The 13636-nt window shown below is 38.4% G+C and overlaps 1 protein-coding gene across 1 annotated transcript in view; it reads right to left on the reverse strand.

The window, feature by feature from the left end:
- farp2.L (FERM, ARH/RhoGEF and pleckstrin domain protein 2 L homeolog) overlaps positions 1-13636 on the reverse strand; it is a 76994-nt gene that overhangs the window by 27050 nt on the left and 36308 nt on the right. Inside the window, exons 4-11 of the mRNA XM_041563795.1 lie at positions 9928-9970; positions 6806-6884; positions 6632-6729; positions 5573-5687; positions 3284-3431; positions 2810-2905; positions 2341-2504; positions 516-584 (exon numbers count right to left, since the gene is read on the reverse strand). Of these exons, the coding sequence (XP_041419729.1) occupies positions 516-584; positions 2341-2504; positions 2810-2905; positions 3284-3431; positions 5573-5687; positions 6632-6729; positions 6806-6884; positions 9928-9970 (812 nt within the window). The remainder of the gene's footprint in view (positions 1-515; positions 585-2340; positions 2505-2809; positions 2906-3283; positions 3432-5572; positions 5688-6631; positions 6730-6805; positions 6885-9927; positions 9971-13636) is intronic.

Here is a 13636-nt window from a genome sequence, read left to right on the forward strand (position 1 = left end):
CATTTTTTAAAATTTGGATGATTTGCATTAAATGGAGTCTCTGATCTTTTTGGATAACGGGTTTCTTGATAACAAATCCCACACCTGTACAATGTACTGTTTTATTATTACAGAAAAAAAGAAAATTATTTTGAAAAATTTGGATTAAATGGCGGGCATCCCATAATTCCGAGCTTTCTGGATATTGGGATTGGGTTTCCGGATAATGGATCCCATACCTGTGTGATATATATATATATATAGATAGATAGATAGATAGATAGATAGAGAGAGAGAGAGAGAGAGAGAGAGAGAGAGAGAGAGAGAGAGAGAGAGAGAGAGAGAGAGAGAGAGAGAGAGAGATACACACACTTCTCTTAAGAGTATGTACAGCTCTTAAAAAAAATAAAATAAACATCTTTAAATACTATACTAGAATAACTGAAAACCTTGGAATGAAGCATACTGTCTGTGGAGCTGTTATGCATACTGTACATGAGAGTGTGTTATTATATTTATCACAGTGTAGAACTAACCTCTCATATGATGGTCTCTTTACACCCGTGTCTCGCATATAATCAATCAGCTGCTTCTGTGTTCGGCCGCTGGAAGGAAACACACTGTTCATGAAAATACTTACTGCACATATTTCGTAGTGATGCCCATGAATAGATGCTCTGCTTTCCCGGGCCGTATTTTTTCCCCAGATTGATTATTGTACAGAATTTTGAGATAACATTCCTTTTTTTTTCTACATGAACAAACATATGAAGAAGTGCTGCCATGTCATTTACTTTGATAACTTGTTTACAGTGAGATATAGCAAGAGTTTGGATTCTGGTTTGAGCCTGTGTGATTTTTATTAAAAAGGGGTGGGTCGACTTTAAAGGGATACTATCATGGAAAAAAAAATTTATTTTTTCAAAATGAATCAGTTAATAGTGCTGCTCCAGCAGAATTCTGCACTGAAATCCATTTCTCAAAAGAGCAAACAGATTTTTTATATTCAATTTTGAAATCTGACATGGGGCTAGACATATTGTCAATTTCCCAGCTGCCCCAAGTCATGTGACTTGTGCTCTGATAAACTTCAATCACTCTTTACTGCTGTACGGCAAATTGGAGTGATATCACCCCCCTCCCTCCCCCCCCCAGCAGCCAAACAAAAGAACAATGGGAAGGTAACCAGATAACAGCTCCCTAACACAAGATAACAGCTGCCTGGTAGATCTAAGAACAACACTCAATAGTAAAAACCCCATGTCCCACTGAGACACATTCAGTTACATTGAGAAGAAAAAACAGCAGCCTGCCAGAAAGCATTTCTCTCCTAAAGTGCAGGCACAAGTCACATGACCTGGGGCAGCTGGGAAATTGACAAAATGTCTAGCCCCATGTCAGATTTTAATATTGAATATAAAAAAATCTGTTTGCTCTTTTGAGAAATGGATTCCAGTGCAGAATTCTGCTGGAGTAGCACTATTAACTGATGCGTTTTGAAAAAAACATGTTTTCCGATGACAGGATCCCTTTAAGTTAACCTTTAGAATTGTCAGTTCTAAGCAACTTTTCATTTGGTCTTCATTGTTAATTTTTTTAAATAGTTTTTGAATTATTTGCCTTCTTCTGATTCTTTTCAACATTCAAATGGCTGCAGCTGGAAAAAAATGAGGGGGCTTTTAGTTTGTTCCACAAACACATTTAGGATAAAAAGCCAATAGGCATTACCTAAATTTAAAGTCCTGCTCAATGCAACATTGTAAATTACTAATATGTATCCACCTCTTAACAAGAAACCTGACAATTATATGACTTTATCATGACCTCACAAAGAAAATAATTCACCCCCCCCCCCCATGCTGCCTTTATGGGACATATTACAGACTTTGTTCTTATTCTGCTAGGGATTAAAAACCCAGAATACTATGAATAGGAATGTGGTTACATCTATTTAAAACTTGAGGTTAAAAACACATGGAAACAGTTTCAAATCCATTCATATGTAATAAATGCCTTCACTGTTTTTTTTATGTAGATCCAAGGCACAGTTCTTTCTGCTATGTGGCATTAGGAATATAGCATACTGCAAATTCTGTTTAACTGAAAGCAGAAATGTAGTCTTACTTTTTATATAATATTTACACCCTCTTCCAAATCCTCCTTAAATAGCAGGTACAATCCAAAAATGCAACTTAGGATAATGATTCTATTCATTAGCATTTAATGAAGCCATAATGCCTGGCTTCTGAAAGCTGCACCTTGAAAAACGGTGTGTGTTCCATCTATGCCCTCTGTCCCACCTCCCCTGGACTGCATGTTATGTGGATCTAAATTTTGCATGGCTAACTTCAGCTTTCCTACCTATATCGGAAAGAGGAACCCCGGCTTAACAGGACTGGTCTGGATTTCGGTTTGGGCTGATCTTGAAGGCGGAAGAAGCTGTGATACTCCACACAAATCTTCCAGAATCTCTTGCATGTGTCCCGACTCGGCAGCAGAAACTCAAGAGCATCTTGATATGGACCCTACAACGTGCAAGGAAACTCAAACAAGTTCAGCATTTAGCAGAATTCCATATACAATCAAGCCATGATAATTATTTAAAGGAGGGAGTATGATTAAAAGGGGAAGTAGTATTAAAGTCTTCCATTGGAGCATGCAGTAGAACTACATACTGTAAATCATACTAAAACCCCATAAAGCATTTTGATACCAAAGGAAAATGCCATTATATATATAGTCTTTCCCTTTTTATTATTAAATTTTTGAATGTCACCACAGTTGAACGGGAACTGTGGAGCGGACTGAGAAGAGCCTTCTTATTACTTACATGAACCTCTGGGTGCAGCTTTATTAGGAAGCGTCTCCTTTTGAAGCTCAGTTTTCGAATCTTTGACCAGTTGAAAGTGTTTATCTTTGTATTGCCCTGCAGGAGGGAAAGAGCAGAAGTGCAATTCATACAATAGAATCCTTTAGTTAAATGACAAATTGCCTAATGAGAAGGTAGGAAATATACTTTATATTTATAATGTACCAGTTGGGAAGAGAAAAGTGGCAAGGGCAACAGATATAAATCAGTGCAATCCACTACTCTCCAGAACCTGCTAAAGACAACTGCAAGCATGCCTTTGATAGTGTTGGGAGTTTATAACTCCTTTAAGAGTTGCAGCACAGCATGCTACATCTGTAAGCACAATAAAGCAGGGCATGGTGAGTTGTAGTAAATATGAACATCTTTCAGAGTACTGAGAAAGCTAATCTTGGTCTGAGATACCCAGAATCCATTGAGTTTGTAGTTATGTACCTGGAAAACCAGCACACCCATGTGTGACACAGACAGGTTAATTTTGGCACCTTCTCGGTCAGAAGCCAGATGAAAACGGGTCCCATACAGATCCAGCCTCCTAGCAATCTCAAGGATTTGAAAGTCTGCATCTCCAGGAGACATGCCACTGCAACAAGAAAGACCTTGTTTTCTATGTGTAGCAGGCAGAATAAGGATAATTGCACTGCACAGCAAGATGAGACCAGGATTCAGTACTTGATACATTCATAAAGGAAACAATAGACAACACAGAAACAACACATGTAAATACAAAAATCTATAAATGGTTAAATCTGTGCAATTAAAAGGGATGATTTTTATGATGTAGTTTTCATTTCTAAATTACACTGTTTACACCGCAAATGATTCACTCTACAATATAAAATTTAATTCCTGAACCAGCAAATGTATTTTTTCTAGTTTTAATATTAGTGTGTAGGCGCCATCTCAGGTCATTTTGACTGGCCATGTGCTTTCAGAAAGATTTCACTGGTCATGTGTTTTCAGAGACAGCACTTTAGGATGGAACCGCTTTCTGGCAGGCTGTTGTTTCTCCTACTCATTGTAACTGAATGTGTAGCAGTGGGACCTGGATTTTACTAATGAGTGCTGTTATATCTAACAGGCAGCTGTTATCTTGTGTTATGGAGCTGTTATCTGGTTATCTGGTAGAAAGAGGGAGGTGGTGATATCACTCCAACTTGCATTATAGCAGTAAAGAGTGACAGCAGGGAAACTGACAATATGTCTAGCCCCATGTCAGATTTCAAAATTAAATATAAAAAAATATGTCTACTCTTTTGAGAAACTGATTTCAGTGCAGAATTCTGCTGGAGCAGCACTATTAACTGATGCATTTTGGAAAAAAAAAAAACATTTTTTTTTGGGCATCTTGTAGCAATGAGAAAATGCTCAAAATTTGCCCTCTGTTGAGTGGCAATTCTAAAATGTATTACTGTCATTCTGTGAAGCCTTGATTCAACAGAGGCTGTATCTAATGTACTCAAGCACAAAGCTGACATACACTTAATAAACAAGTTAGGCAGCATTAACACTATGGCACTTGGTCATGGTGGTTAGCTTTCATAGGTAAGTAGAGAAAAGAAAAAAACTATTTTTGAGCATGACTATTCTGTCACACCCTTACACAGAAAAGAAAAGTAAAATTTCAGTGGGGCAGAAGGAATTCTGCTGAATTCACCTGAACACAGGTAATAACACAGTGAGTGCATTTGTGACAAAGGTTACCAGGTGGGGATTGGGGAGCTTTCCTAAGAAGGGCCATGTACACTTAGAGGCACATTTATGAAAGGTTGAATTTTAAATTCATGTGTGTTTTTAAAAACTCCCCCAAACTAACATAAATTCGACCAATCAAAATTTATTTAGAAAATAGAAGTTTTTAAACTTAAATGAATGGAATTGACCCGAAAACTCAAATCGAATTTGAATCAAATTCGATTCGGGTTTTTTCTCCGAAAAAAAACTCGAATGTCAGGAAGGCTGCAAACAAATTAAAATTGATCCCTGGACCTCTCCCATTGCCTTAAACATCAATTTGGCAAGTTTTAGGAGGCGAATAGTCGAATTGGCGTTCTTAAAGGACCAGAGTATGATAAATCTTGAAAATCTAATTTGAATTTTTTTAAAAAACTGGAATCTAATTTGAATAACTCCCTAGTCAAATTTGACATTTCTGACCATAAAAATATGGAAAAATTAGAATTTCTATTTTTCAGTTTGACACTTGATAAATTTGCCCCTAAAACATGTTTAGGATTCAAACATACTGAGGGTCATTTATCAACACTGGGCAAATTTGCCAATGGGCAGTAACCCATGGCAAACTGTCCAAGAAAACACTGGCACTCAAAGGCTAGCAAAAGCAGGGTTATACCCGTGCACGTTTGCAGAATAAATACGCAAGGGTATACCCCGCTTTTGTTAACCTTTAAGTGCCAGTGTTTTCTTGGACAGTTTGCTGAGGAGGGTGCCGATCCCTCCAACACCGTGCACCAGGCGCTGAACTGCCGAAGCCCAGGGTTTGCGAGCGGGCTACAACACATTGCAGTAACCCATGGCAACCAATCAGATTGCTGCATTCATTGTTCTACTTGCAGATGGTTTTAACAAGCTAATCACTGATTGGTTGCTATAGGTAACTACCCATGGGCAAATTTGCCCAGTGTTGATAAATGAGCCCCACTGTTGCTTGTGACAGCTGCATGCCATAGTTGAGAAATGGGGTTAGGTGGGGAAACCACTCACATGTGCTGCTGATGGTACTGCATTATCCGATCTTCTAGGCTGTGCTGGCGCTGCACATAGTAAATATCCTGCAAATGCTCTTGATCTACTTTCTGATCATAATCCCCGATCTCCGCTATGATAAAGGAAAAGTGATAAATGAAGGTAAATAGGAACTATTGGCTCTGAGATGCACACACTGGTTGCACTATGTATACTGAAATATACCTGGCAGGTTCATGCTTCTCTGCAATCATTAGGGTGATGGCAGTTGGGGAGATTTGTCACCCACAGTTAAAGTGATACTGACACTAAAAAACTACTTTTTAAAATATGAATGTACATTAAAATTTAACAATAGGTCATGCCGAGAAGTTTGTTTTTGTAAGAAATTGTTACTTGAAGTTCCTGAAACCTGACTGTTTTGCCAACCTGACTGTCCCATCTCAGCCAGTCAAAGTTTCTAATGCTAACGGACTCCTGCTGCACAAATATGGCAGCCCCCTCATATAGGTAATATAAAAACATTGGGCAAATACTTTATGGCAAAATTATAAGAAGCATGCAAAGTTTATTTTATGATAGAGGTAAAAAAAAAGGTTCAATTTCTGGTGTCAGTATCTCTTTAAATCTGTGCTACCGCAGGCCACAAGTCTCCTGAAAATGCTTTCCCACCGCCAATATGTAAATCAGAGCTGGAAAGAAATTACATGCTGCTTTTTTTTCCCTGTTGCTGTAAATTTCCTTGTGAGGCAACTACAGGCGACTTTGGAAACCAAAGCACCGTGTATGTTTTCCCACCAGCTAGTTACTTTTTTTGCCAGTGGGAAAGCATTTTCGGGAGATTTGTTGTCCACGGTAGCACAGGTTTAACTGCGGGGGACAAATCTCACCGTCTCCCTTAGGAAAGCATCAAGGAAGAACTTTGGCACAGTTATGGGTTTGGTGCAAGTTGAACATAAACAAGGCTATAAGATCTGTATGGAAACCAGTTAGAACAACCAATTTATTACTGGCATCTCACTTAATAAAACACATACACAGTGAACCACTCACAGCACTACACTGCTCATTACTTACACTGCAGGAGCAGGGAAATCAGCAGCGATGTTGTATTGTCCAAGCAGACCAGTTTCTCCTCCTCAAGATCCCTCTTGATCTGCAGAGCAAACAGGTACCTAAAAAAGAACAATATCATGTATATATTGGCCATTGCTGGTATCCAAACTAAATATAGACAAATCTAACTCTTACCTTGTATATTCCTCTTGCAGTTGACCAGGATCTGGAGGGAAAAACTTCACAGCCAGGCGCAGTTTAGAATTTTTTGGTTCTGCACAAATATAAATAAACATGAATTTAAATAACCACATTGAGAAGCCTACTAAATGAGTGCAATGAGCGTTGTACAGTAAGACCCCCACAATTAATCTCCTCTAGTACAGGCAACTAATCTTTCCCAAATTCTTTCCCAACGCCAATAAAGTGAATAGCTGGTGGGAGTCACTTCTGCTTTCCGAAGTCGCCTTGTGACTTGTCCAGGGTCACAAGAAGTTGCCACAGGTAATACAACCAGGGTCTACCACATCAAAGGCTGACTATTTAAAGGGGATCTGAACCCAAAAGTTGAATGGATGTAAGCTTACATATTTGCATTTGCAAACTTCTAATACCGAGCTTTTGGCACAAGTAAGAGTTAACAAACCAAGGGTTAATGGAATGCAGGACGTGGATATGCAGGGTGGCCCTTCAAAAAGTTAAGCCTGCTTTAGCAGTCTAAGGCTAAAACTGCTAACATCGCCACCAATTTATTTTTTGTTGGGGTTTAGAACCCCTTTAACCTCTAGGCCACTTAAAACACAACTCATATAACATAAAATCAGGGTCAAGTCACAGAAAGAAGGAGCAGGCACTAGAGAACAGGCTTATTAGAGGCTTATTATGAGGTAAGGACAGCTGATAGCACTAGCACAGGAAGAGAACTAGGAGATTTAGTAGAAGCAAAGCTGGACAATATTAGGATATGTATTAGGATTTTTGAAGAACTGCAAAATAGAAAGTGATGGTTTGGACAATGTACTGAATAAAAGACGCATGGTTTGGACAATGTACTGAATAAAAGACGCATGGTTTGGACAATGTACTGAATAAAAGACGCATGGTTTGGACAATGTACTGAATAAAAGACGCATGGTTTGGACAATGTACTGAAAGAAGACACATGCTTTTGGCAATAACAAAAGAAAAAAAGGAAACAAATGTTTAACTGCACAAAGTCAGCTGAATTTCCATCTGCTCCATCAGTGATAACAGGACAACACTGGGAAATGGAGATGTTCCAGCTGTCGAGACATCTCCTCCACACTTAATTAAAGAGCAGCCGGATTCAGCGAGGATTGGCAAAGGAAAGCTTGAGATCAGTACCCAAATATGAGAAGCTGAATCAGCAGGGGAAACATATATATTAAAAGGGACACAACAAGCGAAAGAGAGTCTTACTGGGCCTGAAATCACACATTGGCTTAAATGGAAAGGTGTCTGATCTTGCTGAGGGCATTGTCAGCTGAATCATGCTATCCATAAAAGAATTGTAACAGTAGTAGCGTGAAACCCACCTCAGTCTGATACCCCTATACTAAGCACAATTCATAACATAGTGGAATTTTCACCTGAAGACATGTCTAGTGGAAGATGATACCTTTACACAAGATGTTTGTTTGGGGTAAATCAGCCATCTCGTCAAATCGGCCATCTCCAGGAAGCAAAGTAGCTTGGTTGGTACTGTTAGGGTCAGGGCACACAGGCAGATTTAGCGAGATTAGTCGCCCGGTGACAAATCTCCTCTTCTTCGGGGCGACTAATCTCCCTGAACTGCCTTCCTCTGGCTATAATAAAAATCGCAGACGGGAAGGCACTCGGAGCGATTCATTTTCCGAAGTCGCCCGAAGTTTCCACCCCGAAGAAGAGGAGATTTGTCGGCGGGTAACTAATCTCCCTGAATCTGCCTGTGTGCCCTAACCCTTAGCAACTGCATGATAATTAAGTATTGGAAATAATAAACAGTACACATGGGGACAGGATGCTAATAACATTGAATATAATTGCTAAATTAGACTATCTTTCTGAACTTGTTCAGCCCTTTTCCTATCAGTTATGTACTGCAGGGGAAACATGCTGACCTACCTTACCAAAATATTGTATGCCATGGATTTCTGAGAAATCCATAAGAAATAGGCAAATTGAAATACTTGGGCTCAGATTTGAAAATGTCCCAATACTACACTGGGAATGCTGGTATACGTGTTACTGGGTTTTCATTTGCAAAGAACCACACACACAATGCATATATATATGACTGTATAAGAACTATATAACTGTGAGACACATGAAAAGATACATTTAAACTGGCAGAGGGCTCCTGTACCCCCATACTAGTACCATAGCCCTGTGCATAGAGTAGATCACTTCAAGCCTAAACCTTGGTCTTTAAATATTAACATCAGCCTTTTCAGAAAAATGTTGACATTGGCTATGATACCCATCATTATGGCTAGACTGGCACGGTAAGTAATTGAACCCTAATAATGAGTATCGCATAAGTACATGTATATAAAAAATACAACTGATGCAAGAGTCTGAAAAAAAGGAGCCTGGATAGAAAAGAAAAAGCAATATTTAAGTAAAGAGGTAAAAAATGAAGGTTGTGGAGGGAGGAAGCTTTGTACATTAGAGTAATATAGCAGCGAAGTACTGTGGAGCAGTATTCTACATAAACTGCATACACGATAAGTTAATATGATGCAAAAGAGAAATTGGAAAGATTTATTAAGGATTGAATTATATTTTCCACAAAAAAATTCAAGCTTTCAAGGTGATTTTTTTGGGACTAAAAACAATTTTTTTGGGTTAAAAAATTTATTTTTTTGAGTTTTTTCGACATACCTCGAAGGAAATAGCATGAATCTAAACCTCGAACCTGTCGGGGTCGTGTAGGAGTCAATGCCAGAGGTCCCTCAAACCATTTGAAGATGTAAATAGTCTTCATGACGTATGAGTTTTTTTCGGTGGGTTTTGCCTGAAAACTCAAATAATTCAAGCGATTTGAGTTTTTTGTACCTGAAAACTCCATTAATTTGAGTTTTTGGGTTGCTAACACTGAACTCACTGAATTAAGTATTTCGAACCTTCCTCATTGGAGCAGCGCCCCTGCATCTGAGATCTTGGGAAGGCTAGGGCCATACAAATCCCTTGGAGAATAACACTGGAACAGCACTGGCAGCCCTTTTACTAGTATAGTTCATACTAGTAGCGTGGGCCCTCAGCCACATTAATAGTGGCAATATTCTTTCTCTCAAAAAAAATGGTGAGTTACTTACTGCGCAGCTGCTTGTTAACAGATTTCAGAGGTTCCAACCAGACCTGAAAGAACAACAAGAATACCCAAGATTGGCAAAGTATTTGGACAGAAATAATATCATATTAATGATACATTGTATGGATCTTTGCTTTATACAGCCATATAGACATCTACACTTTTGATTGTTTGATGCAAATATGGAGATATGTATTTAACAGTGAAATAAAGGGTGAATAATAAATTAAAGAGGCAGTAAATCCCTTCTTCAATGTGTGTTCAATTAAAGGGGTTGTTTACTTTTAAATTAACTTTAAGTATGATGTAGAGAGTGATATTCTTCGACTATTTGCAATTGGTTTTCATTTTGTATTATTTGTGATTTTTGAGTTATTTAGCAGCTCTCCAATTTGCAATTTCAGCAGTCTGGTTGCTAGGGCCCAGATTACCATGCATTGATTTAAATAAAAGACAGGGATATGAATTGGAGAGGCCTGAATAGAAAGATGAGTAATAAAAAGAAGCAACAATAATACATTTGTTTTTGCTTTTGTTTTTCGATGGGGTCAGTGACCCCCTATTTGAAAGCTGGAAAGAGAAGAAGGCGGCAAATAATGCAAAAACTATAAAAACAGAAAAATGAAAATTAATTGAAAAATTAGCCATACTATAACATACTAAAAGTTAACTTACAGGTGAATCACCCCTTTAATAGGGCTTGGGCTGAACTTGTTTTTTGCCCAATGTTTTAATTAATCTTAATAATGAATATTGTTTTTTGTTAATCTTGAAGGACAAGAACTCAGATTAAATATACTATACAAACTGCCTGTTGCTTATTAGCTGCCAAATAACAAGGCCTAACAAAGGCTACAGCTGGGGAGATGAGTTTGTTTAAACGGAGGGCTTCTCAGTGGACTGGTAAATTGTATTCATCGGCGCATACAAATAATCAAGTTGGAATGGGACTTTCCTAAATAAAGCCCCCACCTGATGTAAAGAAGCTCCACGGAGCCAGGCAACTATCGTAAAAAGCATAAAACTAACGAAGTGCAGCTCTGTTTGTGTGCATTACCATAAATCGATAAATGTGATTTATTTGGAAATATGTTAACTCATCATCATAGCATTCAGCCTGAGGCCTGATCTTGTATCTTCAATCATGCCTATACACAGCAATACACAATTTATCACCCAGCAGGCTGCTTATGCCATTACTGTTCTACATAAAGGGCTTTACTGCTTTGGTAGCCCTGTCTTTATGGTTCTAGCAACATGCTTGTTATGCCATACAGGTATGGGACCTGTTATCCAGAATGTTCAGGACCTGGCGGTTTTCCCACATAAGTCATCTTTCCGTTATTTGGATCTTCATACTATATGTATTACTAATGTATAAACATTAAATAACATTCAATAAGGATTCATTAAATCTTAGTTTGGAACAAGTACAAGGTACTGTTTTATTATTATAGATAAAATGGAAATTATTTTTAAAAATCTGGATTATTTGGATAAAATGGAGTCTATAGGAGATGCCTATTCTGTAATTCAGAGCTTTCTGGATAACGGGTTTCCAGATAACTGATCCTATACCTGTGATTCAAGAACTATAAAATATAAAAAATCAGGGCCAGTTGAAACATTGTTTAGAATTAGCCATTCTATAATGTACTTAAAGGTGAATCAGCACTTTAAAACCTCGTGTGTTGGTTTACTATTGTTGTATTTAATGTTATTATAGTGTTTGTGACAAGCTAGGGGACACCAGTGGGAAATTTAGTCTTGTTTAAGGGTGCAGCTTACTGAAAGACTGGCTGGTGCATGTAGTTAAGAAATCAAGAGAGATTTATGAACATGTAGTTTGGATTAAGACAAGAGTTGCTTTGGCAGCTCACTTCCAATATTACCCAGAGAGGGGATGGCAAGCTACAACAGCGATCAGACAGGGTCGGACTGGGGAACCCGGGGCCCACCCCCCCTCCGATTGACCGTGACGCGCCCCCCTACTGTGATGCCGAGCGCACATGCATCCTACGAAAAACTTTTTTTTTGTAGATCGGGAGAGGGGACTGGCCGCTCACCGGGGTTTTTCCCGGTATCCCGCCGGGCCAGTCTGACACTGCGATAAGAGCTGTGTCATGGATAAATGGAGAGAACACCATACAATTAGATATTTGGCAAAAATAAGCGTTAGAGGTGCAAAAAACCAAGGTCACCCACATATAGAGTGGCCATATAATCAATATACCATACAATAGGTTATGCACTCTTAAAAATAAAATTCAATCATAAAATCAGGTGGTATCAAAAAATCTTTTACTGTTTAAAAACAATTTGGCAAACAAAAATTCACTTTATATAGCAATGATATAAATAGCAATAGTATACATACTACCCAAAGGTTTGTGTGAAGCAACAAGGAGAGGATATACTTGCCACAGATGAGAATAACCCCAGCGTTTCGGCACAAATGCCTTTGTCAAGGGGATTCTGATGTGCCACGAGATCGCCAAACGAATAAATACCCTATTCAATTAAGCGTCAATCAATTTCTTTCGCAAGCCACTCGAACTTCCGGGTCTGTGACGTCACAGGCGCCTGCGTCATTTCCGCGGATGACTCATCCAGCCAGGTTTTAGATTTAGATCTTATTAATAATGAATCCCTGATTTACAGCATGCGTTTGCCAGCTACTCTTGTTGCTCTTGTTTTCATAGGAAGAAATATAAAGCATGTATTGCTTTCTACATCAGTAACTAGCTGGTATAACTCATGTTGATGAGAAGCCTCATTTTCTAAAATACTGTATATTTTACTAAACGGATTTGAATATAGTAAACTAGAATACTTTTCCCATGAAACATACGTATACTGTATATGAAAAACATAGCAAACTCCGAAAAGGAAATACAGGTTGTCCAGGTGATATACTAAAATAAGAAACAAGAGTGGGAGACTTCCTTACACTGCTGTATTTGCCTCATCTATCCAACAAGTCCTTTCATAAATGCAGAAAGGGCTGCCAGGCCCAGCTTTCAATACATCACTGAGTGACCTTGGTGTAGATGTGTTTTCTGTTATTTTCAGGCACATCACACTGACATTGAGACAGTAGAAGAGAATAAATAGGCCTTTATGATAGCTGTTAAGAACTCTCTATAACCGAATGATATCCTACACACTCTTGCAGAGATTTGCTTTTAGTGTAACTGGGAGACTCGGGCAATACCAAGCACAGGCTCCAAGCAAGAAAAGAACTCCTAAAAGGGAAGGAATCACCATCATGATGTATTTAATTGTGCTGTGTGTGCAATGGGATCTATATTTCATCCTAACGAACAGTAAAAAGTAGGCAAATGGGACAGTAAAAAAAAGTACAAACAGAAAAGGAGCGTGACAACATGCATCATTGCACTTGTTTCTCAGAACTGCCCATTCACTTTATAACTTTGCCTTTAAAATAGCTATTTACAGCTTAAGCTATTCTAAGAAAGGGCCAGTGGTCTTTATTTTATATATTTGAGAGAATCTTACTTTTCCTAGTCATTCTAATCTACCTTTTTCCATCCAGCAACAGAAAATGCTGTTTGGTTGCAAAAATAAAAACAGTAGACATCCGATATATGACCACATGTATAGTAGAGTAGTCTGTTTGGGTTTGTGCCATTTGGTCAAATACAAAGAGAATCAGCCAGTGTTTGACCATGTTTAACCTATAAAAACTGTGG

This window comes from Xenopus laevis, chromosome 5L, assembly GCF_017654675.1.
Source record: "Xenopus laevis strain J_2021 chromosome 5L, Xenopus_laevis_v10.1, whole genome shotgun sequence".
In the NCBI taxonomy this organism is placed as follows: domain Eukaryota; kingdom Metazoa; phylum Chordata; class Amphibia; order Anura; family Pipidae; genus Xenopus; species Xenopus laevis.